The sequence below is a fragment of the Anabrus simplex genome, chromosome 7, assembly GCF_040414725.1.
Source record: "Anabrus simplex isolate iqAnaSimp1 chromosome 7, ASM4041472v1, whole genome shotgun sequence".
NCBI lineage: Eukaryota > Metazoa > Arthropoda > Insecta > Orthoptera > Tettigoniidae > Anabrus > Anabrus simplex.
The window spans coordinates 156,873,474-156,900,757 of record NC_090271.1 but is presented as its reverse complement, the minus strand read 5'-3'; the positions used below and the strand labels follow the sequence as shown (position 1 = coordinate 156,900,757).

General features: G+C 39.3%; 1 protein-coding gene across 2 annotated transcripts in view; it reads left to right on the top strand.

Annotated features, from left to right (window-relative positions):
- Positions 1 to 27,284, top strand: part of Uvrag (UV-resistance associated gene) — a 270,030-nt gene that overhangs the window by 171,973 nt on the left and 70,773 nt on the right. For both annotated transcript variants that reach the window (XM_067151386.2, XM_067151387.2), the window contains one exon: positions 25,925 to 26,226. In XM_067151386.2, the coding sequence (XP_067007487.2) occupies positions 25,925 to 26,226 (302 nt within the window). The remainder of the gene's footprint in view (positions 1 to 25,924; positions 26,227 to 27,284) is intronic.

Genomic DNA, 27,284 nt, shown 5'->3' with positions numbered 1-27,284 from the left:
AGAAAGTGAAAACTGTCTGCAAACGAATAAGGGTAGAAAATCTCCAGGACGAGGAAATTAGAAGTACATGGATACGATTAGTGAGAAGATTTGAACAGTAAACAGTAAGCAGGTTCAGGATATAGAAAGAGAATGGGTGGCATACAGATATGCTGTAGTAGAAACAGCAAGGGAATGCCTAGGTATGACTGTGTGTAAAGACAGGAAAAAGCAAACATCTTGGTGGAATGATGAAGTGAGAGCAGCTTGTAAGCGTAAAAATAAGGCTTAACAGAAAGGGCTCCAAACAAGGGCCGATGCAGATAGGGAATTGTACGTAGATGAAAGAATCAGAGCAAAACAAATAGTTGTTGAATCCAAAAAGAAGTCATGGGAAGATTTTGGTAATAACCTGGAAAGGCTAAGTCAAGCAGCAGGGAAACCTTTCTGAACAGTAATAAAGAATCTTAGGAAGGGAGGGGAAAAAAATGAACAGTGTTTTGAATAATTCAGGTGAACTCATAACAGATCCCAGGGAATCACTGGACAGGTAGAGGGAATATTTTGAAAATCTTCTCAACGTAAAAGGAAGTCTTCATGGTGATGTTGCGAACAACCAAGCTCATGGGGAGGAAGAAAATGATGTTGGTGAAATTACGCTTGAGGAAATGGAAAGGATGGTAAATAAACTCCATTGTCGTAAAGCAGCAGGAATAGATGAACTTAAGACCTGAAATGGTGAAGTATAGCGGGAAGGCAGGGCTGAAATGGCTTCATAGAGTAGTAAGATTAGCATGGAGTGTTGGTAAGGTACCTTCAGGTTGGACAAAAGCAGTAATTTCACCTATTTATAAGCAAGGGAACTGGAAGGATTGCAACAATTATCGAGGTATCTCATTGATTAGTATTCCAGGCAAAGTATTCACTGGCATCTTGGAAGGGAGGTTACTATTGGCTTTACGTCGCACCGACACAGATAGGTTTTATGGCGACGATGGGATAGCAAAGGCCTAGGAGTTGGAAGGAAGCAACCGTGGTCTTAATTAAGGTACAGCCCCAGCATTTGCCTGGTGTGAAAATGGGAAACCACGGAAAACCATCTTCAGGGCTGCTGACAGTGGGATTCGAACCCACTATCTCCCGGATGCAAGCTCACAGCCGCGCGCCTCTAATCGCACGGCCAACTTGCCCAGTTTTAAAAGGGAGGGTGCGATCAGTAGTTAGTTGAGAGGAAGTTGGATGAAAACCAGTGTGGATTCAGACCACAGAGGGGCTGTCAGGATCAGATTTTCAGTATGCGCCAGGTAATTTCAAAATGTTAGGAGAGGAATAGACAGTTGTGTTTATGTTTCGTAGATCTAAGAGAAAGCATATGACACTTCTGTCTAGGAAATGTCGAAGTGCAGCCATAATCGGCCATGCTCGGGACTGCTCGAGGAATCTCAGCGTTTAGTACCTCCTACGTAGCAATGATCAGCACAGCACCTTCAACTTCAAAGGGGATAAAGTTTGAAATACAGTGACAATTATTTTCCACAAAAAAGCCCCATAAGGAAACTTCTTCCTCCTTGTCAAGGCGTACCAAGCGAACAACAGGCAATTAGTAAGATTCTCATCATCATCATCATCATCATCATCATCATCATCATCATCATCATCATCATCATCATCTTTTCCCTTTATCCAGCTGTAGCCGGGTAGGGGCAAATATGGTTTCTCTCCACTTTCTTCGATCTTTCCACCACTCCTCCTCCAACACTGTGTCCCAGTCCAGGTTTCTTTCTATAGATTCTATTAGAATAAAATTTATTGTAACCACCTACTCAATTGCGAATTGATTATAGGCTATAAGCCACGCATTTTTCCCAACTGTCGGCATCGCCAGTGTTCGTGGATTCTACCTCTCCGCGCACACTGCCTGCTACGTGATATTGCGGCGTTCCAATAGGTGGTTACAATAAATTTTATTCTAATAGAATCTTACTTATTGTTATCTTCAATACGGAACAAACATGAGATTAGTTACTTGTTACTTGCAACAGGCAATTGCTGCAAATTTGTTACTCCTCTAAGAAAAATGTTTTATAGGCCCTACTTCAGTACAATAAAATGTTTTATAGAAGCAATCCTAAAGACAACAGTTACAGTAGCAACTACTGTATGGGTGAATTGTGTAAATATTTTCTGAACTGTGCAAATATTTTGTGAACGGTATAAATATTTTGTGAGTTGTGGTGGCAAAAGTACAGTATTCGTGAAAAGAACTTCGAAACTGATGAGCTAACGATGATAAACAGCACGCACTGTTCAGCTGAAGGGGCCCAGAATTGTATTTACGTAAGTTCCATACTATTCTATTTGGTCTACAGTATATTATGTGCATATATAATATTATAGAATGTACTATCTCACTTGTGTCTAGGGAATGACAAGACCAGTATAGGAATAACTGAAATATATAAATGACATTATCAAAAGAGAATATGTGACTATTAAAATGATTACCTAATTTCAAAAAGTAACAACAGTTTGCGTCCGCCTCTGTGGTGTAGTGGTTAGTGTGATTAGCTGCCACCCCCAGAGGCCCAGGTTCGATTCCCGGCTCTGCCACAAAATTTGAAAAGTGGTACGAGGCCTGGAACGGGGTCCACTCAGCCTCGGGAGGTCAACTGAGTAGAGATGGTACCTAACTTAAGGCCACGGCCGCTTCCTCCCCTCTTCCTTCCAATCCTCCCATCCCCCGGCAAGGCCCCTGTTCAGCATAGCAGGTGAGACCGCCTGGGCGAGGTTCTGGTCACCCTCCCCAGTTGTATCCCCGACCCAGAGTCTGAAGCTCCAGGACACTGCCCTTGAGACGGTAGAGGTGGGATCCCTCGCTTAGTCTGAGGGAAAAACCGACCCTAGAGGGTAAACAGATTACGAACGAACAACAGTTTGCACTCGTGCTACTGGCCATTGAATAAGTGCTGCTGGCTTCACATGTGTCTTGGGAGCGCAGCGTGGAGCCGCTTGGAACGTCTAGCATGACAACTGACGTACGCAGTGTATAATTCGTGCAACCGAAGAGAGCGTAGATGTTCTGAGTGGTTCCACACGCTGCGCTCCCAAAACACAAGTGAACTGATATGCTTTAGAAGAACAATAATACATTGCAAGAGCAACAGTTTTATCGCTGTCAGTGAATCGCCTTCCTGAACAAAGGATGAACAAAGTTTTTTCACTTGACCCTTCAAAAAATCCTTTGAATATGAGCTGGAATGACCAAAGTACTTTATTAAGTCAGACTTTGTTTCCACTTTACTTTTCTCTAACCTGCACACCTCACCCTTCAATTTGGTGACAAGTGCATTCTTTCTGCAGATAGATTTTGGAGCCTTACACAACCTTTTCCTAATTATATTAAATTTAACTTCGTTATTAACACTTTTAGGACACCTTGCATTAGGAAGTCTGTCTGTTGGCTGCACCTGAGCAGTACTGGTGGAGATGTTCCATTATGTTCCACTTCTTCTTCTCTCTCCCTTCCTCTTGCGTGGACTCCCTCTTTTTCTTGATCCCAATACACCCTTTACGCTGCTGCTGGGAAGATTTTGTGTTGGCACAGAATTGGGTTTCAGCCTAAAAAAAGAATTCATTGAAACAAAGTTAATATTCATATTAATTACACACATTGTTTTTTGAATAAGCCCATGCTGTAGTACTATGGAATGCAAAACTGGTAGGCTATAATAATACAGCATATAAATTACAAGAATATGATGAACTGTCGTGAAATACCATTCAATTTCATAGTAGTTGTATAACAGCCCAACATGTATTATTATATTATTAATTTTTGTGGTTCATGGTGTGGGTTACTGCAGTCACCTCCTAGTTCAAGAACCACGGGCAACGGCTGAGTGGCCTATAACGTGGTCTTGAGACTCGAGATACCCTAACATTTTCAGAGTCATGGCCTGCTTTGTGCTCAGGTGGCTAGGACCCGTCAGGGGAAAGGTCCTCACTAGGAATATAAGTAAGGTAGCATCCTGCTTCACAGAATCGACCGAGCAAGCCTCGGATCTATGGAAGTAACGGAGTCCAGGATACAGGCGTACGATACAGAAAGAGAATGGGTGATATACAGTGACGCGGCAGTAAAAGCAGGAAGGGAATGCCTAGGAACAACCCTCTGTAAAGGTAGTAAAAAGCAAAATCTTGTCGGAATGACAAAGTGAGAGCAGTTTTCAGCATTCAGTCACCACGGGCCAAGTCCTCAGTGTATCTGTGCTCCATGCGGTAGAGCTTGTGATAGGTATCACACTCTTATCTGTCCTCAGAGAAAAGAATCGCTGACATGTTTCTGCTGCAACTAATATTTACTCGCCATTGTGAGTAGTGAAATGTTGTTTGGTACATTTATTATATATAATAATGAATTGAAAGATACTATGCTGTAATATGCAAAATATTCATGTTCAAATTATGCTCATGTTATTCTAGTGTAACTTAAAGGATTTATGAAATGTAATTTAATCTTATGACCATTGACTGCAATAAAATACTAAGTAATTTATATCATTATTATTATTTAACTCACAGAGGCATGCAGACTGAATGCTGAAGGGCATAACCATCTGTAGCTATGTATGTATGCATGTAATATTCATTTTCTCTATTTCAAGCAGTAAAGGGAAGTTAAAAGTTTTATACACAAGAACTATTTAACTTCATGAAGCATAAAGCTGAAAATTACAGGCCAGTCAGTTTGACATGCATTGCATGTAAACTTAGGGAAAGCATTCTTTCTGGTTATATTAGACATGTTTGCAAAATTAAGAATTGGTTTGATAGAAGGCAGTTTGGTTTAGGAAAGGTTATTCCACTGAAGCTCAACTTGTAGAATTCCAACAAGATATAGCAGATATCCTGGATTCTGGAGGTCAAATGGACAGTATTGCAATTGACCTATGTAAGGCATTTGATAGGGTAGATCATGGGGACTACTGGCAAAAATAAGTGCAATTGGACTAGAAAAAAGAGTGACTGGATGGGTGGCTAGAAAATAGAACTCAGATAATTAGAGTAGGCGAAGCTTTATCTGACCCTGTAATAATTAAGAGGGGAATACCTTAAGGCAGTATTACTGGACCTTTATATTTTCTTATATATATCAATGATATGTGTAAAGAAGTGGAATCAGAGATAAGGCTTTTTGCAGATGATGTTATTCTGTACAGAATAATAAATAACTTACAAGATTGTGAGCAACTGCAACGTGACCTTGATAGTGTTGTGAGATGGACAGCAGGCAATGGTATGATAATAAACGGGGTTAAAAGTCAGGTTGTGAGTTTCATAATTAGGAAAAGTCCTCTCACTTTTAATTACTGCATTGATGGGGTGAAAGTTCCTTTGGGGGATCATTGTAAGTACCTAGGTGTTAATATAAGGAAAGATCTTCATTGGGGTAATCACATAAATATGATTGTAAATAAAGGGTACAATCTCTGCACATAGATATGAGGGTATTTAGGGGTTGAAGTAGAAAGCATATAAGTCTCTGGTAAGACCCAAACTAGAGTAGGCCTATGGATTCAGTGTATGGGACCCTCACCAGGATTACTTGATTCAAAAACTGGAAAAAATCCAAAGAAAAGCAGCTCGATTTGTTCTGGGTGATTTCCGACAAAAGAGTAGTGTTACAAAAATGTTGCAATGTTTGGGCTGGGAAAACTTGGGAGACTAAGTAGTATGTTACAAGTGATTAAAATCATGTTGGGTCCATAGTGAATCTCAGTTATGTTCCAAACTGTCAGTGGAAAGATGGCGTGGAATGACATTAGTACACAAATAAGTTTGAGTGGTGTCTTTAAAAGTAGGAAAGATCACAATATGAGGATAAAGCTGAAATTCAAGAGGACAAATTGGGGCAAATATTCATTCAGAGGAAGGGGAGTTAGGGATTGGAATAACTTACCAAGGGAGATGTTCAATAAATTCCCAATTTCTTTGCAGTAATTTAAGAAATTGCCAGGAAAACAACAAATAGGGAATCTTCCACTTGGGCAACTGCCCTAAATGCAGATCAGTAGTGACGGATTGATTGATTCATAACTTACCCCTGACTAAAGAGCTGAGGACTCCTAAAATCTGTGGATTGGAAGTGATCTCAACATATCTTGTAGGAGCTATTTAAGTAGGTAGGTCCTTCTTTTTTGTAAATGTCATTCAAATCACTTCTCCTACATTTCATAACCCACTGATCACACCTACAATGAAAGAAAACAACAAATTAAAATCTAAGCTACGAGTGCAACTTTTACACCATTGTCTACTTTCGATTTATGTAATTAATTCAAGATAAGAGTACTTGTTGATACCTAAATGTTAAACCTAATGTGATGTGTACACTAATATTTTACAATATTGGAATTTACTTACACTGTTTCACAGGACTTTGCTGCTCCAAGGCATTGTAGTTCTTGGATTATTGCAAGTTGTTGTTGATCTGTAGTGGATGCCTCGTGGATTATTAAATTACAGTCTGTAGATTCAGCTGCACTGGAAGACTCTCTACTTGCTATGTTGCATATCAAATGGATGTGTTTACACGAGCTTGATTGCTAAATATGGACTGCTGGACAGCTGCAAGTGAATGTGTGGAGCCCAGTTCGCCAGTTCGTGAATTATACGGCAAACTCGGCGTAAAGACTTGTTAAGTTAACTATCACAAAACAAGCAACACAGATAGATTTGTAAAGTTATCTTCTCTCTACTTGCTATGTTACATATCAAATGGATGTGTTTACACGCGCTTGATTGCTGAATATGGACTGCTGGACAGCTGCAAGTGAATGTGTGGAGCCCAGTTCGCCAGTTCATGAATTATACGGCAAAATCGGCGTAAAGACTTGTTAAGTTAACTATCACAAAACAGGCAATACTGAGATAGATTTGTAAAGTTATCTTTCACAAAACAAAACAAAGCTTCTTCTTCTTCTTCTCCTTGCTACACACGTGGCGCAAAATCGCTAGGTAGGCGGTACTAAACGCCGAGATTCCCCGAGTAGTCCCGAGCATAGCCGATTATTGGCTGCACCTCGACATTCCCTAGACACAAGTAAATGTTAGAGCCTGAGGAAAGGAGACAGTTGAAATGATGTAGTCCATAGTTGGCTGAAACAATATGAAAAAAAAAGTTGTTGTTGTTGCAATAATATATTTTGCATTACAGAAACCAATTGTTGTTAATAATACTGTATATTCTAAGACTGGACTTAAATTACAGTACATAGACAAACATAAAGCCAGTTCAATCAAAAAATTTCTCCAGGTGACATCAGCACTCACAGTGACAATTAATATGCTGCAAATAATACACAGTCTGCCTCTTTGACCCTACCAGAAAAAGCGGTGGAAGAAGAATAAGACGCTGGTATCGTTCCTAGCCTGGAGGTGCCTCACAATCCCATGTGGAACAAGTGCGAATGATAATATGTGCATCATTCGTACGGCTCAATCATGTAACTTCATTTATGGGACTAAATTCATGGTGTTTGTTGTGGTTTAATTTATTGGATGCTGTATAGCCACCAACAAGTATTGAAGTCAATACTGGCGGGTTTGATTTAGTCTTTGTTCGCTTTGTTTATTTTAATGGTTTTACCTATGTAAGGATTTTGTGTATTTTTCATGGCTTTATTCATGTTTGATTTGTTTTCAGCTTTCATGGTTTTAGCTATAAAAAAACTTCATCATGTTTTGCCATTGATATCTTTTTACCATATTCATGATCTGGACAGTAAAGACATGAAATTAAATGCTCGTGGTTTATTATGACGACACGTTCTGGTGACTGATTTTTATTTAGGCGGCAGTAGAAGTCCGTTATAGCAAGAATTCTTAACGGCAAAAAATGTACTCACTATAGCGGATTGCCATTGTATCCAATTTTTTGTAAAAGTCAGGAGGGGTGGGGAGTGGCGGCTCACGCACATTAAAATCAATATGAAATGGCAATCAGTGTGTTCTAAGATTGTGTTTTTGTAGATTTCTATACTATGGCTTACTAATTTTTTTCGTAATTCTGAGACAGCGTGAACACGTATGCTCATTTTCATTCTGAAGAAGTGGTGTAGTATTGCTCCAGTGGCTTTTGTGGCAAATGTTGAAGTTTTCTTATTCAAACAGCATCACGTAACCTAAATTAGCCTTATATGTATCATGAAAACATATTTCAAGCACCAGTAGAGTAATAATAACCTTTTGGATATAAATTTACATGGTAATAGCCTTTCCGAAATTTTACTAGATCTGATAAAATACAGTGTCACCTCATTAGTGTGTTCCTCATTAAGACAGTTTCTCGCTTACCACGTCGTAAATTCGAAGTCTCGATTTACGTCTTATTAAATCTAAATGTGTCTTGGAGATATCTCACTTATGGTGTAACAAATTTTCACTATTACCGCTTAGTAAAATCACATTTTTCCTAGCCCTGAAACTGTTCTTTGTCATCCCTTGTGAAAGGAACATGATTTTCAACACAGATTAGTACCCTTGCCACAGGAGGCAGATTGGGGAAAGTTGCATGAAAACAGGAAATGGCCTTGAATTCCTGAACATAACAGGGTAAATTATACCTTAGGGAGCAAGCACTTAGCCTCAGGAAAGCTCAGTTATGCTCTTTGGTTTTCATTGATATTGCTGAATAATCCAGTAAGCGTGTTTGTGCTTATATTTTGCAATTAATTTACATTCCATTCAGAACTTAGAAATGTATTCTTTATTGAGTGATATAGTAAAGGGTAGTGAATATTTGTTGAGTGATAGACTGCCTACGAATTAATAATGTAATCTTGTGAAATTGTCTTGTGGTAATCCCGTTATCAGTACTGAAAATGTCATGAAAAGGTTTGCTAATGAGGACAGAATTAAAAATCCAGGAAGTGGACAGGCGTATGCATTTTTCAACGGTGGTGCATGTGTTGAAACACATCTTCAAGTTACAACTCAAGTTACATTCAAGATTACTGTCAAAATCATTCTCTCCCACATGGTCAAATTTAACCTCCAAATAATTCATGGTCGAAGAGTGTGACCAGAAAACAATGCTTAATAACCCACTGGTCTGGAATATAAGACTTCAGCTGACGTTTGTTTTAGAAAGTGTGATCTGCAATAATCTGCAAACTTTTGTGAGCCCCAATGCAAATATATTTATATTTTGTTGTCTAGTGTTTTACACACCTTTTAATGCATTGTGGTTATTTAATAAGCCACAGTGGAAAAAGTTCTTGTATTTATTCTAGTCTTTTTCAAGTCTTTTAATACTCTCATCTTGTCTTTAGAAATGGTAGATGGCCTATATCTTTCACTGTACCCATACACATACACGGCATAAAAGGCACTCATGTCAGAAAAAAGTGTGTAGGCCTACATATTCTTATTGGATAGTTTTATTTGTGTACTAGCTGATGTACCCATACTTCGCTATGGAATTCTAAATTGTAATACAGAATTCTAGGTTAGGTAGTGTACACGTTGTGAGCAAGATTGTATTAAATTGCATAGCTCTTAACGTTACCTTAGAAACGCAACGGGGAAGTCACCAAACGTCTTTTCTCATATGTAGACTGGGTTGGAGAATTTTCATTGTAATAGTAGGCCCGCTTGCCTACCATCAGTCATAACCAGGTTGTGAAGTTTTCATTATAATGGCAGACACTCACTCTCCACCTGCCTTTTTACATCCTCAGAAAGACTGTCGTAGCAGTTTTCACAACTGAAATGAACATAGGTCATTACAATGACGCCAGTAGGAAGGGCGCGATTAAAAGCAATGCTTTCATATGAAATACTCGACCAAATGAAAAAACACTTATTTTCTCACTTTTAACGAACAGTAGTACGCTGCCAGTCTAACAGTCCAAAGTTCCAGAGGTGGAATGACCAAACTGCAGACAGCCGTGACGCATGAACACTCTTCGGCTTTTGTCGGGGGGATGATAGTCGAATAGTGGCGAGTCCCAGGGAAAAAACTACGCCCTTTTACTAATGTTACCTAGAAGTACCGATGAGTCGGAAAATCTCAATTCACTAAACTTGCGGCGGAAAAGTCTACCTGACTTGGAGGCAAATTTTTCCTCCAAGCCAGAGGAGAAACCCCTTCTTCACTGCTGATTGGGAATAAAATTAATGTAGAATTTAATAAAAGTGAAGTGGAAGAAGCTTTTCTTAAGAAACGGCTCTTTTCAGGGTTGAATTTTGAGTTATTTATTGAATTATGGTGCTACAATTTGGAATAGGCCTAAATTGTAATTCTTAACCAGGACATACTGCTGCTGGTGCTGCTGCTCCTACTACTACTACTACTACTACTACTACTACTACTACTACTACTACTACTACTAAGTGAGCCTCTGACATAAGTGTGCACACTGCTCATTCAAAACAGTACATCAGAGTAGGGATCGAATTGTTGGAATACTATCATAAATCAGTGTGTTACACACCAGCCATATCAGAAAATGTATGAACCAGAGGAATGGCATGCAAAAGAAGAAAGTTTTCTATCTCCACAGCTATTTCTCACCAATATTCAGTCAGCTGGAGTTGAGTGGCAGCATAAGTGACAAAGAACATCACAACAAACAATGGTCAGTGTAATGTTATTGTTGATCAATGTTATGCGCTTTCGGTATTATAGGCCTTCACATTTAGTTTCCTTCTGACTCTAAGATACCACTCTTATCCTAATTGGTAGGGTAACACTGAATAAAACATAAATGATTGGAAATTGTATTCTCTATAACTTTTGTTTTGTGGTACTTTTCGATAGGACCAATAACATAGGCATTTAAAGATTAAGTTTTAGGTACCTTCCCCTAAAATACAATTTCATCCAGGGTGAATTAAATTGTTTATAGCTTAGACTGTAGTGTCTTATTCCCCGACTCCGTATACCAGGGCCATCCAAACAGCGCTCCCCGAGCGCTAGCGCTCTGGCCGCGCTCTAAGCCAGTACTCCGAGTGTTTTGGTGGAAGGTAGTTTCGGTAGTGGTAGGAGGAGCTTGGCTGGCTGACCGAGCGGTCTGTCCGCCGCGCCGAAGCAAGCAAACGATCCATCAGTCGCTAGTCTAGTCCAGTGCGCTTTGTTGACAGCGTGCAACTAAATCAGTTTCGCAGTTGTCATGACTGAACATCATACAAGAAAAGGGAGCGGTGAAGCAGCAGACTTTAAAACAGAATGGGAAATTTCATTTTTCTGTACAGCTTATAAAGGACATGCCAAATGTTTAGTATGCCACCGAGATTTAATGTGTTTAAGAAAACACAATTTGCAACAGCACTACAGTGCCAACCACAGGGATAATTACAGTGATCCAGTAACCAATCGAAGTTGGAAGAATTTCAAGAAGTATTATTGTTTTAATTTTAAAATGCTTGTTTACAAACGGGAATGAAGAAATGATTGAATTATCTGAAGAACGCTAACATTGTGACTTGCCGTATTTTTGTCTGACAAGAGATTGAGGAGAGTGAGTTTGGTGGACCCATTATACAAGCAAGCTACAAATATTCGCTGCGAATTGCTAAAGCTGGGAAACGCTTCACGGAAGGGAATTTAATCAAGGAGTGCATAATGGACTCGGTGGCATGTATTTGTCTTATGGAGCTAGTTGAGACATTTGACAAAATCTCTCTTTCTCCACAAACTGTGGCTCGCAGAATAGACGACATGGCCGTTGATATGGAACAGCAATTAATGGAGAAGGCAACAAATTTTGTATCTTTTCCAACGCCCTCGACGAATCAACCGACATTGCGGACACAGCTCAGCTCGTTATTTTAATTCGAGGGGGGGATGACGATCTTCGGGTCACTGAGGATTTCCTAGACTTGGTAGCTCTCAAAGACACCACTACCGGTTTCGATATTTTCCAAGCTGTGGAAGATGTTTTTGAGTCGACGGGATTAAAATGGGAGTGGTTAACGAGTGTAACGACGGATGGAGTTCCTGCTTTACATGGTCTACGCACAGGGTTCCTCAGCTATTAAAATTTAAAATGGCTGAGAGCGATAGTACCCTAATGGCGGCGATTCATTGCTTGATACACCAGGAGGAAATCTGTTCAAAAGTCGCCAAGCTTAAAGACGTAATGGGAACAGTTGTGAGAATGGTAAATTTTCTGCGCTCCCGTGGACTTACGCACCGTCAATTCAAAGAGTTCTTGGATGACATCGAAGCGGAGTATCCGGATACCCCGTACCATGCAGAAGTAATATGGCTGAGCAAGACGAAGGTGCTTCATCGTGTTTTTCGCTTGCGGAACGCAATAGATACCTTGTGACATGAAAAGGTGGCCCAAAGTTCTTTTGCATGATCTTAAGTGGGTGGCGGACTTGGCATTTTTATGTGACATTACTGCCCATCTGAATACTTTGACACTTCGCTTCAGGGCAAAAAGTGCAATATCTGCGATTTGGTGGGGGAAAATTCAAGCGTTCGAAAGAAAATTGATTTTGTGGGGAAATCCAGTTGCGTGCAAGAACACAGGACATTTTACATCATTTGAAACAGTGAAAGAAGGTGTGTACTTTTATGAGTACTTGCAGGTAGTTCACCATTTACAAGAAGAGTTTGAAAAGAGATTTTCAGAATTATCAGAACTCCAAGCGGTGTTAGATGGATTTGTTCGACCATTTTCTCTTAGTGCAGACAGTGCTCCACAGCTATTCCAATTAAAGTTGATCGAACTAAAGTGCAATATTCGTCTTAAAGACCTCTTTCTAATGTCACAAAGATAAGAAGAATTTTACAGCGGTTTCCGCAAGAAAAATACCCCCTTTTGTATAAACACGCGTGTCAAGTTCTGTCAATGTTCGGATCAACGAACATTTGTGAGCGTTTCTTTTCGGTTCTTAAGCTTACCAAAAGTAAACATCGTGCAACGATGAGCGATAGAAACTTGCGCATTTGTTTAGGAACAGTTGTGTCCAGAAATACAGTACCCAATTTGGAGAAGATTGTTTGCTCCAAAACTCAAAGCTCGTAAAAACGACTGAGCAAATGTCACTCAAGGTCTGTACTATCTGTTCATATTGGTACAATTTTGTTGAAATTTCCTCTCAGATATGTTCAAATTTCAGTTTTGAATAAATTACTTTATTATTAATTTAACACTTGATTTCGTTTCCTGCATATCCCATACATCGGATTACCTTTCGATTTGTAGATGCGGTATATTTGTTATGGCAAAACAGCCCTATCAATATGACGTCAACAAACCCACAAAAGCCATCGGACGCATGACTGTACGTACATATCTGGCAGCGCGGTCCGAACATCGTTCGTCTGTTTCAGGTCGCCTCGCTACAACACTGAACTGGTGGTAGGGGAAGGAGCGCTAGTCTGACTGCTCAGTGCTCCCCGAGCGCGGGCGCGCTCTCGGAGCGCAAAGACTGGATGGCCCTACCGTATACTGATTTTCATTAAATTCTGTTTACCCATTTTCTCGTGGCTCAGCTTTGATATGGACTTAGCAACAAAAATCGAAATTCATGAGTATCTGTGTTATCAAAGTCAGTATGGTAAAAATGTATAAGACATAAATGATCAGAAATTTAATTCTATATAACTTTAGTTACGTAGTATTTATAGATAGGACCACTAATAGTATAAATGTTTGATAATTAAATTTTAGGCCTTCCCCTATACTATCATTTCACTCAGCGTGAATAAAATTATTTGTAGCTTAGATTGCAGTGGCTCCTTCCCTGGCTTTACATACCGATTTTCATTAAATTATCTTCAGCCGTTTTCTCGTGATGCGTGTACATACATACATACATACATACATACAGACAGACAGACAGACAGACAGACAGACAGACAGACAGACAGACAGACAGACATTACGGAAAAGTAAAAAGTGCATTTCCTTGTTAGTGTGGACATGACCAATACAGAAATACCATTCTTTTCAAATTCTGAGCAATGTACAGACAAAACTCTTATTTTATATATATAGATTCAGTAGTATGTTTTCTCACTTAACACATTCTCTTTCCTTGTCCCGTGCAGAAACGTTTTAACGATGTTTTACTGAATAAACTAACCTCCAAAACCAGTCATCCACTCTTTGAGGTGTATCAAATTCTTCCTTAATTTCAGTACATGATATTAAAATTAAGCGATCATTTACTTCAGCCTTTATTTCTAATGAGTTCATTACTGCTCTCAGCCATGTTATTTACACGTTTGTGATGGAAGCATGTTCTCTTTAATTTCAAATTGTGTTTTCAGAACATCAGTCGACGAGTATTAATAATAGACTCAGACATCACCTTCGAGGTCAAATGACAATGAGAGAACTCTCTCGTGCATGTAGCGACAAAAATATACAGCAGATGATCGTTCGCATTCAATATGGTCGCTGAGGTGCATAAATATCAATAGTGGAATAAATAATGCACGCTTAATCACTCATAATAATGTCTGCATCTGTTATAAGGTTCTCGCTGTAACCAAAGGATAATGTGTATGTTCGGTCCTTAGCCCTAAGACTGGTTGGATCAACAACAGCTCCGCCATCAGCTGTCGTTGATGGCCAAGGCATCACTGAAGAGGTGTACTAGGGAAATAAAGAGTGATATTTTCCTGTTGCTTTCCTCCAAATGATAATACATAGTTTAATATAGGAATTTTCAAGGGAGAGGAAAAACTGTTGTTACAGCTGAGTTCTTGCTATATGCCATACTCGCTATAGCAGACTTCTTCTGTATACCATTACACTAGCCGTCTTAGATAACGATACTCTGTTCTTCAACACGCTTACAATCCCAATGGGAAAATGAGCATAAACATGCATTGTATTATTCAGCAAAGTCTCACGTATTCACTGGTGTTATCTTACTGCACTTTGCCATATGTGCAGCACAGCAGTCAGCATCAAGTTAGCTTTGAGTCATGAGGCTTCATACGAAACGACCCTATTGTTTGGAGTCAATGGAGTCGAGAATCTCGATTCCTGGCTCAGTCCCGCACATCCCTACCTAATATTACTATCCTCTCCTTGCTGTTGACCCTAACTACAATGTCAGTGTCCTAAAAAAAAACTATGTTGCATGCAATAGTTTTCCTGATGAACAATCCTACCCCACACTTTGCTCTTCCCTTTTTAACACTTGTTAAGAACACTTCATAATCTCTCATCTCTTCATCATCATCTCGCCTAACACGAATATCATTAACTCCTAATACCTCCAGTCACATATTTACTGACTCAGCCAGTTTTTCTTTCTTTCTTTTTCTTTCTTTCTTTCTTTCTTTCTTTCTTTCTTTCTTTCTTTCTTTCTTTCTTTTATAACCCCCCTGTAATATTGATAATTCCCCTTTGAATTCAATTTAATTTACCATGTTGTTTCCAAGGAGTCCCTTGCCTGTCAAAATGAAGTGGGACTCGATTACTTCTGTAGATCCTAGGCTTGCTTAAAATATTCTGAGCTCATAAATTCTGTGAAGCAGGATGCTACACTCCTTACTCATAGTATCAGTGAAAATCTCTCCTTGAATGTGTTAGGGATCACCAATGAATTGTATAGTCCTATGCGCTTTGGCTCAAGGAGGGTCATGTTTCTGAATATGTCTAATATGCCCACTCCTATTCATAGAAGCTGCTATCCTGGCTCAGGACCACTGACAAGGTCACATAGCCATTGACCATGGTCCACGAACTAGGATATGGTTTGGTGGGTTTTGTAAAATAGATCAGTGCACAAAAGTTCAAGGACAAATTGAGCATCACTGAGCTCAATAGCTGCAGTCGCTTAAGTGCAGCCAGTATCCAGTAATCGGGAGATAGTGGGTTTGAGCCCCACTGTCGGCAGCCCTGAAGATGGTTTTCCGTGGTTTCCCATTTTCACACCAGGCAAATGCCGGGGCTATACCTTAATTAAGGCCACGGCCGCTTCCTTCCAGTTCCTAGGCCTTTCCTATCCCATCGTGCCATAAGACATATCTGTGTCAGTGCGACGTAAAGCAAATAGCAAAAAAAATAAAAAATAAAAAATAAATTGAGCATCTGTGTTGTGTTATCCAGCTTCTTCAAGGAACGAACAATCACACGAACATACAAATGTCATCAATGTTTGGTCCTTATCCTGTTTATTTTGCTAGCATAGAAGTTGATATTGTTTAACACATCACACCAACTTTGACACTTAGACAGGATTTGGGCAACAGTAGAATAGGTAGGGGCTAGGGTGGGAAAGAAGTTACTGTGGCCTTTTTTAAGGTCCAATCCAGCCTTTGCTTGGTGTGAAAATGGGGAACTCTCCGCAGGGCCCACAATCTCCCGAATGCAAATCCCTTCTCGTTAGCTCCCATTTGAATAATTGAATAACAACTGGAAATTTTCCCATCTTTTTAAATTCTTGATGCCTACCATATCATACCTTGTACTGTAAAATGTAAATTACAAAAATGTTACAAAAATATTCCCAGTAACTGACATTTCGGCATGGTATTATTATTATTATTATTATTATTATTATTATTATTATTATTATTATTATTATTATTATTATTATTATTATTATTATTATCATTATTTTAATTTTAGGAAATTACATAGGTATATTTGGATGGAAGAATAATAGAAAAATAACAAATCAACATTAACAAATTACAGGCACCAAACACGTCATCCAGTGAGTTTATATCACCATCTTCCTCTTGTTTTTCGTCCTCGTTTTTTCTGTCGTCTTTTTCCGTACTGCCAACACCAACACTACAACTCGGCCATCCTGTTATTCATCCGCCCCGGATGAATCATCGTTACTGAAGCTGGTCCATGGCTTTATCACCTCTGCACAGCTGGAGGTTCGGGCTGGTCCCTCGTGGTACCCTTCTTTGGTAATATCATGGATATCATTGCCTTTTGCTTTGACGATTTTGTATGGTCCAAGATACTTGGACTTAAGCTTAAGCCCTGGTCCCATCTGCGTCCTCTTCACTGCTACAAGGTCACCGACCCTGTATTTCATTGGTTCACATCTATTGGAATTAAATTTCTTCTTATTCTCTTGTTGTACTTTAAGGATGTTCTGTTTCGCCTGATGATGTAGATTATCACGTGAAGCGTAGAACTGAGATCTCATTTCTTCCTCTAATGATTCTCAGACTTCTGCCCCCTCTTTTTTCTTCATTTTCACCCCCATCAGAAGATCAAAAAGGGTAGTGTTGTTTCTTCTTTCGCTGGGCTGAGTGGCTCAGACGGTTGAGGCGCTGGCCTTCTGACCCCAACTTGGCAGGTTCGATCCTGGCTCAGTCCGGTGGTATTTGAAGGTGCTCAAATACGTCAGCCTCATGTCGGTAGATTTACTGGCACGTAAAAGAACTCTTGTGGGACTAAATTCCAGCACCTCGGCGTCTCCGAAAACCGTAAAAGAGTAGTTAGTGGGACGTAAAACAAATAACATTATCATTATTGTTTCTTCTTTTGTTCGTGGAATTCAGGATCTGGCTGTAATTTACCAACATGTTTGTACCACTGGGCTGGATTGGCAACTGAATTTATCCTCTCTACTTGACCATTTGCTCTAGGTCAGGGATGGCGAACCTTTTCCAACTAGTGTGCCATTTGAAGTTTGGTTTATTGTTCTCAACTGTCTACTGTGCCACTTGTTATTTTCGTTTGTAATGACCACCTCCCCACGCACCCCCCCCCCCCCTACCCCGCTACCACCCCCATCACCACCGACTTCCATCCCTAATTCAGAATTTTGTTTCATAATGTGTTATTACTTATACATGTATACATTGTAAAATAATACATTTTACTGCGTGTTTCGTGCTCGTATTTTTCCAGTACCGCAAAAATACTTAGTAGCCATATAATTTATGTTAGGTTCACTTCTTGTCTTCAATAACATACGAGAAGCACTTAGATCTGAAGCAAAACGGTTTCTAACTGTTGACTTCACAACGTTCATTGTAGAAAACAGCTGCTCGCAGGCGTATGCTGACCCAAACAAGATAATTAGCAAGTTTATATATGGCCGAAAACATTTGTGACAAGCTGTTCCACTGTTCAATTATTATGTTCTGCGGTTTCTGAGAGAATAATCACCATCAACAGCACACTCGATTTTCACCATTGCTTCACCAAGGTGTACGAGTTTGTTTACCCATGCATTACTTTCTTGAAATTCAGTCAACTCCATTTCTAAATTGTCAATATCTAACCACTCAAAAAAATTGACATGAGGCCTAATATCAGTCCTTTGTGTAATATGAGGTGCGACAGTTTACCAAATCTCGAAATTGGGATAATCTCTTGGCAACGCTTTGTCTTACAAAATTGAAAACAATAAACATTTACTCACGAAGAATAATTACGCGATGCTGACAACCACACACATGCCGAACTTCACTAATCGACCTATGTAGATCAGCGAATGGCTCTTCCGCCGTGTCTGACGTTTATTTCATTAGGCTTCTCGACCTATTAGTGTTGCAGAGTTGCCGTAATACACGTCCGAATGGTAGTAGAATTTAGGTTTTCAATATTTATTGCTTAAACCTGAAACACTATGACGATATGATGCACGAGATATGTATAGTCTATAGTATAAGATGTACATAAGAACATTAAGGTAATATGTGCATGTGGTGTGCCACCGGAATCATGTTCGCGTGTCACCTAGTGACACGTGTGGCATAGGTTCGCCATCCCTGCTCTAGGTAGTCCAGTTGTTATTTTAAAGTGCTTGATTTTCTCTTCTCGGCAGAATTCTTCAAACTCGTGGGAGGTAAATGCCATTCTTCTTTCACTTACAGTGACAGCCGGGTTTCCAAATATATCCTGCTGCTCTAGGAGTTTCCCATTAACTTCTCTCGAAGTGGTTGATTTCGTGAACTTCGTAAAGGCATCTACAATAACGAGAATGTGTTTATAGTTCTTGGACGTACTATCTAAAGAACCCACATGGTCAATGTGTGTAGTGGATTATCTTCTTTCTGTAGAGGATGGAGGTAGCCTTCTTTCTTTTTTCTTTTTCTGTTGACTAGAATGCAGGGCACACAGTTTTGTATCCATCTTTCAATCTTATTTCTCGTATTTTCATTGTAGTAGTCCCTCTTGAGTAATTCTTCTTCTTCTTCTTTTTTTTTTTTTTTTTTTTTTTTTTTTTTGCTAGGGTCTTTACGTCGCACCGACACAGATAGGTCTTATGGCAACGAGCTTCTGTTTTCTTTACAGCAAAGTTTCCCCTTTCATGAGCATTTCTTATTATCTCCCCTTGCATTGTGCTTGGAATGACCAACAATTCTTGATTGTTATCATCTAACTTATCGAGCAGATCATTCTTTAACAAATAATTTTCATAGGGTTTTCTTTTCAGTACTTCCATGATTGCTGCTAGCTTTCTGTCTCCATGTTGAGCATTCTTTATCTGTTGGTTCAAACCGTCAGTAGTGACAATCATGACAGTATACCGGCTTAGAGTATCCATGTGACGCATTCTGGGTTCCTGCAATGTTTGATTGTGTAGTCAGTTTTCCAAGAGAAGAGCCCATGTTGCAACTCCAGTATTAAGGTCTTTTTTCTGCATTGTCTTCTGGAAAGCCTGTGACGATTTTGAGTTTGTTGCCTCTGACATACACACTGAACTTCTTTAGAGCCTTGATAATCACCAGTGCTTCCAATTCGTAACTTTTATATTTCTTCTTGACATCTGTAGTTTTCCAGCTGGCATAGTAGATAGGGTGAAGATGATTATCCTCGCTTGACCTATATAGTAGTATGGCACCGCATCCCTCCTGGCTGACATCTGTATGCAGGTCTGTTTTGCATCCTTGTTTGTATATACACAGAACTGGTTCCTCCGACAAGGCCTGTTTTAGCTTCATGAAGGCATTCTTCTCTTCTGCTTCAGATTTGAAGTTTCTTTCATCTTTCAGTAGATCACTCAATGTTCTTGCTATAAGTGAATAGAATGGAATAAATTTTCTGAAGTATCCTGTTAGTCCAAGGAAGCTCTGAACTTGTTTTGTGTTTGCTGGTTCAGGAAAATTAAGAACTGCTCTTTTTTTTTTTTTTTTTTTCTGTGAAGGGTATATTCTACCATTTTCAATGCCATGATCAAGGAACTCGACTCTTCTTTTCAGAAATTGGCACTTTTTGAAGTTTATTTCTAAACCGTATTCCTTAGCTGTCTGCAACACAAGCTCCAGCCTTTCAGTTCCTTCTTCGTATTTTGCTGGGATTATTACATCGTCCATGTAAGGTACAGCAATGTCATCATTTATTAACTGACTGAAGATGCAATTAATAAAGAGCTGAAATACTGCTGGGGCATTGCATAATCCAAATGGCACTTTCTTGAACTGGAATTGATCATTGTGCATCACAAATGCTGTATATTTTCTGGATGAACTCCTATGTGGAAGAACCCATTTTTTAAAAAGTCTATTGTGCTAAATACACATGCTCCTTAGAGCCGGTCGAGAATATCTTCTATCAGTGGGAGGGGATACCTGTCCTTAATGGTCTGGCTATTGATCTTTCTGTAATCGACCCTGGGCGTGCCGTCCTTTTTCTTTACGAGTACTTGACTAGAAAAGTCTGAAGCACGTGGTTCCACAATATCATTCTCTGTCCACTCTTCCACTTGATCATAAACGATTTTCCTTTGTTCAAAAGATAGACGTCAGGGTCTCTGAGTAATTGGTTGTTCATTCTGCATAATGATCTTCAACTCTAGATTAGTTGTTGTGGTCTTCCTTGGTCTGTACTGTTCAATAGGATCTTAAAGTTTTCTCTTCAGGTATCTTCCAACGTTAGGCTCTACATCTATTTCTTCACAAGAACTGGTGACGTCGATACTCATGATAGGTGCAACAGCCTGTACTTTTGTTCTTTCTTGACCAATGTGTAGCTTTGATTCAGGAAGTTTTCACCCAAAACTGCTTCCATGAACAGGGTTTCCCATGGAACTCTATAGAAGGTGAAGGTAAATTCTTCCTTGTCAACTTTCAATGTAGTGTCAAAGCAACCCCAAGGTCTAACCGCTATCTTTCCAATTCCAGAGAGTGTTACAGTTGTTTCTTTCGGGTTAGGAGGAGGGACCTTCTTGATAACGTCTGCTGTCAATAGGCTAACTCAACTTCCTGTGTCGACTAAAGCACTGATTGTTGCTTCACGTAAGTGAACATCTTTATACATCTTGTTTTCACTGCATATGTCTGTAAACATCAGTATGTGTGGTACATCTGTTTTTTTCATTTGCACAGTCTTTAGCGAGATGTTGGAACTTGTTACATTTGAAGCATTTTGTTCCTAAATTGTTTGAGTGGCATACAGATGATTTATGCCCTTTTGTTCCACAGTTGTAGCACTGGATGTCTGTTGTCCTGGTAGGTCCTCAACTTTTTCTTAGATTTCTTCATGTTCCTTGAGCCATATAAGATAATTTTGTTGTTCACTTCATCCTATATGCCATCAATCACATATTGGATCAGCAACTATTCTTCAACAGAACCTCTACTGGCAATTTCTTTCATCGCCACTAAGTACTCTTGGAATGACTCTTCCTTCTTCATTATCTTCTTAGTGAGCATATTGTGGATGTCTTTGGTGCTAACTTCAGTCGAGAATTCTTCTTTGAGTGCAGAAGCTAATTTCCCCCATGAAGGTATTTTTCATTCTCCTTGAACAAACCGCTTTGCAAGACCTGATAGGAATTACTTTGCAAATATGAACTTCTGAATCTCGTTTCAATTGAAGAGTAAGGCTGTGTCTTCGAATTCTGCAATCCACTTCTCAACAGGATATCCTCCACTGCCATTAAATGGGTGTATGGAGCTCTCAACATCGTTGACTGTTAGGGAGAACGTTCCGTCTGACTGTTTCGAGTGAGATCGGGTAGGCCTAAAACTCCGAGGTTCATCAAGTCCACTGCAGTCATCCTCGCTCCTTGTAGATGAATATGTACACACATAACCTTGGAATTCTTCTGTCCATTTGTGCCTCCCCTTGGTTTCAAGCCTATTCTTAAAACGCGCTGAATTATCACCGTCATAGACCTCTAAAGATAAAAATGTCATTGTTCCATATTGAAAAGTATCACAGTTAAAATTGAAATAATAAATAAAGAGGTTCAACCTATTCAATACAAAAGAATAAGAAGTGCAGTGATTACATTCTTATTTAATAATAAGTAGAAGTAGTACCGGCTTCAACCCTAGTCCAGGTCATCATCAGCCGATTAAAACATGAAAAACAATGCATAGGAAAAGGAAAATAAAAGATCAAGTTCACTCCGGATCAGTAGAAGAGACGATATAAAAATGACGGGGTAGACACTGTAAAATTCAGAAGAAGTAAAATGTAAGTCACTTCAAAGAAACAGTGCGTAATTTTCTGAACAGCAGTATGGCACACGCAGTGTTAGGCAAAGTCTTATAATGTTTATGAAAAGCAGAGAACGGTTAAATGAGCTAGCTTGTATACACTGTCAGGCACAAAGTCATAACACAATCGAACACATATGAAGATCCATAAACGTGCTGAAGCTGAAGATGAGTAGATCAACTGAAGTAACTTGCCAGCTCCCGGTGATCAGTGCAATATATTCAATATCAGGCACTGTGGTTTCAAACGCCAACGTAAAATGAAGAATAGCTTAGTGATCCAGTATTTGCTAGGTCAACAGTTGACGTGAAAAATTTTTTTACAGGATCATAATTACTTATTCAATTATATTGAATTATATGTATCTATATATACTTACATTCCTGCAACCGTAGCAAATACTGGATCATTAAGCTATTCATTTTACGCTGGCGTTTGAAACCACAGTGCCTGATGTTGAATATATTGCACTGATCACCGGGAGCTGGCAAGTTACTTCAATTGATCTACTCATCTTCAGCTTCAGCACGTTTATGGATCTTCATATGTGTTCGATTGTGTTATGACTTTGTGCCTGACAGTGTATACAAGCTAGCTCATTTAACCGTTCTCTGCTTTTCATAAACATTATAAGACTTTGCCTAACACTGCGTGTGCCATACTGCTGTTCAGAAAATTATGCACTGTTTCTTTTAAGTGACTTACATCTTACTTCTTCTGAATTTTACAGTGTCTACCCCCGTCATTTTTATATCTCCTCTTGTACTGATCCGGAGTGAACTTGATCTTTTATTTTCTTTTTCCTATGCATTGTTTTTCATGTTTTAATTGGCTGATGATGACCTGGACTAGGGTTGAAACCGGTACCACTTCTACTTATTATTAAATAAGAATGTAATCACTGCACTTCTTATTCTTTTGTACTGATTAGGTTGAACCTCTTTATTTATTATTTCAATTTTAACTGTCATAGACCTCGTCATCCTTCTCATGATCTTCTTCAACATCATCATTCTTCACTAGCTTTGTTACGTCGCTCAAATGGGTTATGATTCGTGATATTAATTGAATCTTGTTTCCTTCATAGCTTAAGCACAATACATAGGCCTACTTACAGCAATCAAACCGCGTGCACCAAAATTATCCTGTACGAGCCTAACCTTCTGGTCATATTTTCCGTCAGCATGCGAGAACTGAAAACCTCCAAATTCTCTTAAGCATCGTCTGTTCTGCCTATCTCCTTCATTTCCATACACAAACTTATGCAGGGTCCTAATTGTGGTCACTGACTGCATCGAAATATTTCTTCTGATCCTTTCTATCTCGCCTAAGGTTGACATTGTAATAAATTATGATTTGCCTCATCACAAATTAGCAGCATGCATCTGACTTGAATATTCACATCTTATCATAAAGAAATATATTGTACTCACGATTTGAGATTTCTTCACTATCCGCGTCTTACCGTACGTCTTGAAATATCTGCGGCGTAATTTGTCTTTGTTGGAGTCTTTACAACTGCGTCGTATATTCAGTAATCAGTGTTGTTAAGATTTTCCGTCTTCCTTGTTTCACATTATTCTCCATCCGTCCCAGATGAGCTCCTAAAGTTTGTAGGAAATTACATAGATATATTTGTGTAGAAGAATATTGAAAAATAACAAATCAACATTAACAAAATACAGGCACCAAACAAATCATCCAATGAGTTTATATCACCATCTTCCTCTTGTTTTAGTCCTCGTTTTTCTATTGTCTTTTTCCATACTGCCAACACCAGCACTACATTATTATTATTATTATTATTATTATTATTATTATTATTATTATTATTATTATTATAAATGTATGAGGAGGAAAGAATCATTCAAAATCAAATAGTTCAGAGATTACCAGTACTCACAGATAGCCCTATAATGCCCAGCGTGACAAATTTGTCACACGACTTTCAGATGCTATCAGAAGCTATAATACATCTCTTTTATTCTTCCCGGACCACAGTTGAAGAAAATATCCACCAGAGTGTGTTCACGACTGTGTGACAAATGTGCTACACTGGGCATTAAGAATAAAAGAGATGTATTATAGCTCCTGGTAGCATCTGAAAGTCGTGTGACAAATTTGTCACGCCAGGCATTGTAGGGTTAGTGAAAATAACTTGCTTTAAATATACAAGGTGTACAATTTTGCTTCTGCCGTTTGCCGATGGATTGCGATAACGATACGTAGCAGTCGAACGAAACAGATCGCAGACGTCAGGCAGTTAGCTTGGACCTCGGTCAACATAACCCCATTCAAACTTAGTCGATGTAAAGTTGTTCTTAATTGAGCATGGCAGTGTACGAGCTAAATTCTCGGCATTTTCGGGAGGTGTTACTGTTTTGTTTCAAAATGAAGAAAACAGCGGCTGAGTCTCATCGAATGCTCTCACGTACATATGGTGAGGACGCTGTTAGTGGAAGAACGTGTCGTGAGTGGTTTCAATGCTTCAAGAACGGTGAGTTTAACGTCGAAGACCGGTATAGTGATGGAAGAGAGAAAGTTTTCGAAGATGCAGAATTGGAAACATTGCTGAGTTAAGACTCACGTCAAACTCAAGAAGAATTGGCATGATCAGTGGGAGTGACACAGCAAGCCATTTAAAAATGTCTGAAGACCATGGGCATGATTCAGAAAGAAGGAACTTGGGTCCCGTATGAGTTGAAACCAAGTGATGTTGAACAAGGACGAAAAATGGGTTCATTATGATAACCCTAAATGCAAAAAATCATGGAGATATCCCGGCCATGTTTCAACGTCGACGGCAAAACTGAATATTCATGGCTCCAAGATCATGCTCTGCATTTGGTGGGACCAGCTCGGCGTCGTGTACTATGAGGTGTTAAAACCCGGTGAAACAATCACAGGTGCTCGTTATCGAACGCAATTAATGCGTTTGAGCAGAGCATTGAAAGACAAACGGCAGGAATACAGCGAGAGGCACGATAAAGTGATTTTGCAACACGACAACGCCCGACCCCACATTGCAGATGATGTCAAAACATACCTGGGAATGTTAAAATGGAACGTCTTACCCCACCCGCCGTATTCTCCAGACATTGCTCCCTCTGATTATCATCTGTTTCGATCAATGGCGCATGGCCTGGCTGACCGACACTTCCGATCTCATGAAGAAGTCACAAATTGGATCGATTCGTGGATCGCTTCAGAAGATGAACAATTTTTTAGACACGGGATTCGAACACTGCCCGAAAGATGGGAGAAAGTTGTGGCCAGCGATGGACACTACTTTGAATGATAGCCTCCAATGTTGGGGACAAAATGGTGGAAGCAAAGTTGTACACCTTGTACAAAACTGTTTGGAGGTTAAAATTTGAAGTTAATGGAGCACTTTTGGATCATAAACTCCATTTTCATTGTTTGTATCAGTTAATTATATGAGCCGGATATATCTCTGTGCAGAACTTGTAGTAAAGATTGTTTTAATATAAAACCTACATAAACCACAGATTGACTTCATTTGTAATCTATAACCTAACATTTAGGTTGCATACCATTCAGCAAGCCATCAAGAAACAGATGTTGGCTGCAGAGAGTCTTCGAGAAAAGATTGCCATTGGTGGTTACACAAATAACGAACACAGAGAAAATGCAGTACTTCGTCGGCTGCTTAACAAGACCCGTCCCCGAGCCCCACAGCGTCAAGAGCTTCTGAAGATCAGGCGGGAGCTGGAGAGTACAAAGTTCCGAGTGGATTTATTGTTGCAGGAGAGGGCGAGAAAGCAGAAAGAATTGTCTCAGTTGGAGAAAGCAGGAGAGGCTCTCCTGGAAGCAAACCAGGATAGAGGTAGGTTGTATTTTCAAAGTTTGTAAATATTTAAGATTGATTGATTGATTGATTGATTGATTGATTGATTGATTGATTGATTGATTGATTGGACCAGTCATGTTATATGTATGTTGAAATTGGAGTTTCATTTAAAGTAGATCCCCTTTATGAAACAATAAAAAATACTCAAAAAGATAAAAATACTGTTACCAGTCACTTCAAAGTTTTATTAATAATTCACAACATGTTTCAGAGAGTGTGCTTCATTTTCAGGCTGTTTATTTATTGGTTGGTTTTCTTATCCTATGGCTTTTAGTGCTGCAAGTTTGGTTCACGTGGTGCAGGTCTTTCTATTTGATGCTTGTGGGTGACCTGCGTGTCTGGTTGTGGGATGATGATGATGATGATGGTGATGATTAGTATTATTATTGTGTGGTGGCTGTGTATACCTGCCAACTTTGACAGTTTATCTGTAAAATTGCAGCATTTTGCGGTTTTACAGCCGGATGGTGTCATTTTACGACTTCGCAGACAAAAATTTGAAACGTTAACATTTGATAATCACTCCGCTTTTGTACAATCGTTGCATAGGTCGAAGGCAAGTCCACGATAGTCGATAACTCATTCTTTGATATGATTGGTATTTTTAACCGTGTGATGTTTGTGTCATTATTGGAATTGAATTTAAAGCCAGGATAACAGTTCTTCCATGTGAATCTTTAGTGTCAACAGGCTCCGCTCCGTTTGCTTGTTGTGATTTAACCCATATTTTTAGACCACGTGAGTGCTGTTCTTTGTTCACGAAGTTGGCGTTCCTTGAATATTTTGGCCTTTTAAGGTTATGACATATTTTAATGAAGTGTTCGAGTTTTTTTTTTTGTTTTTTTGTTATAACTTTGTGCTTCGCAGTTTCCAGTATTCGTTGGACTAATTACATTTGTTCCAGTGACTGGATATACCACTATTAGCAAAGCCCATTAAATTTTAAAGAAGAAGAATTACATTTGTTCCACGTGTGTGTATGCTTTTTACCATGTGCATATTCTTTGTTCATGAGGTTGGCGTCATTTTCTTTT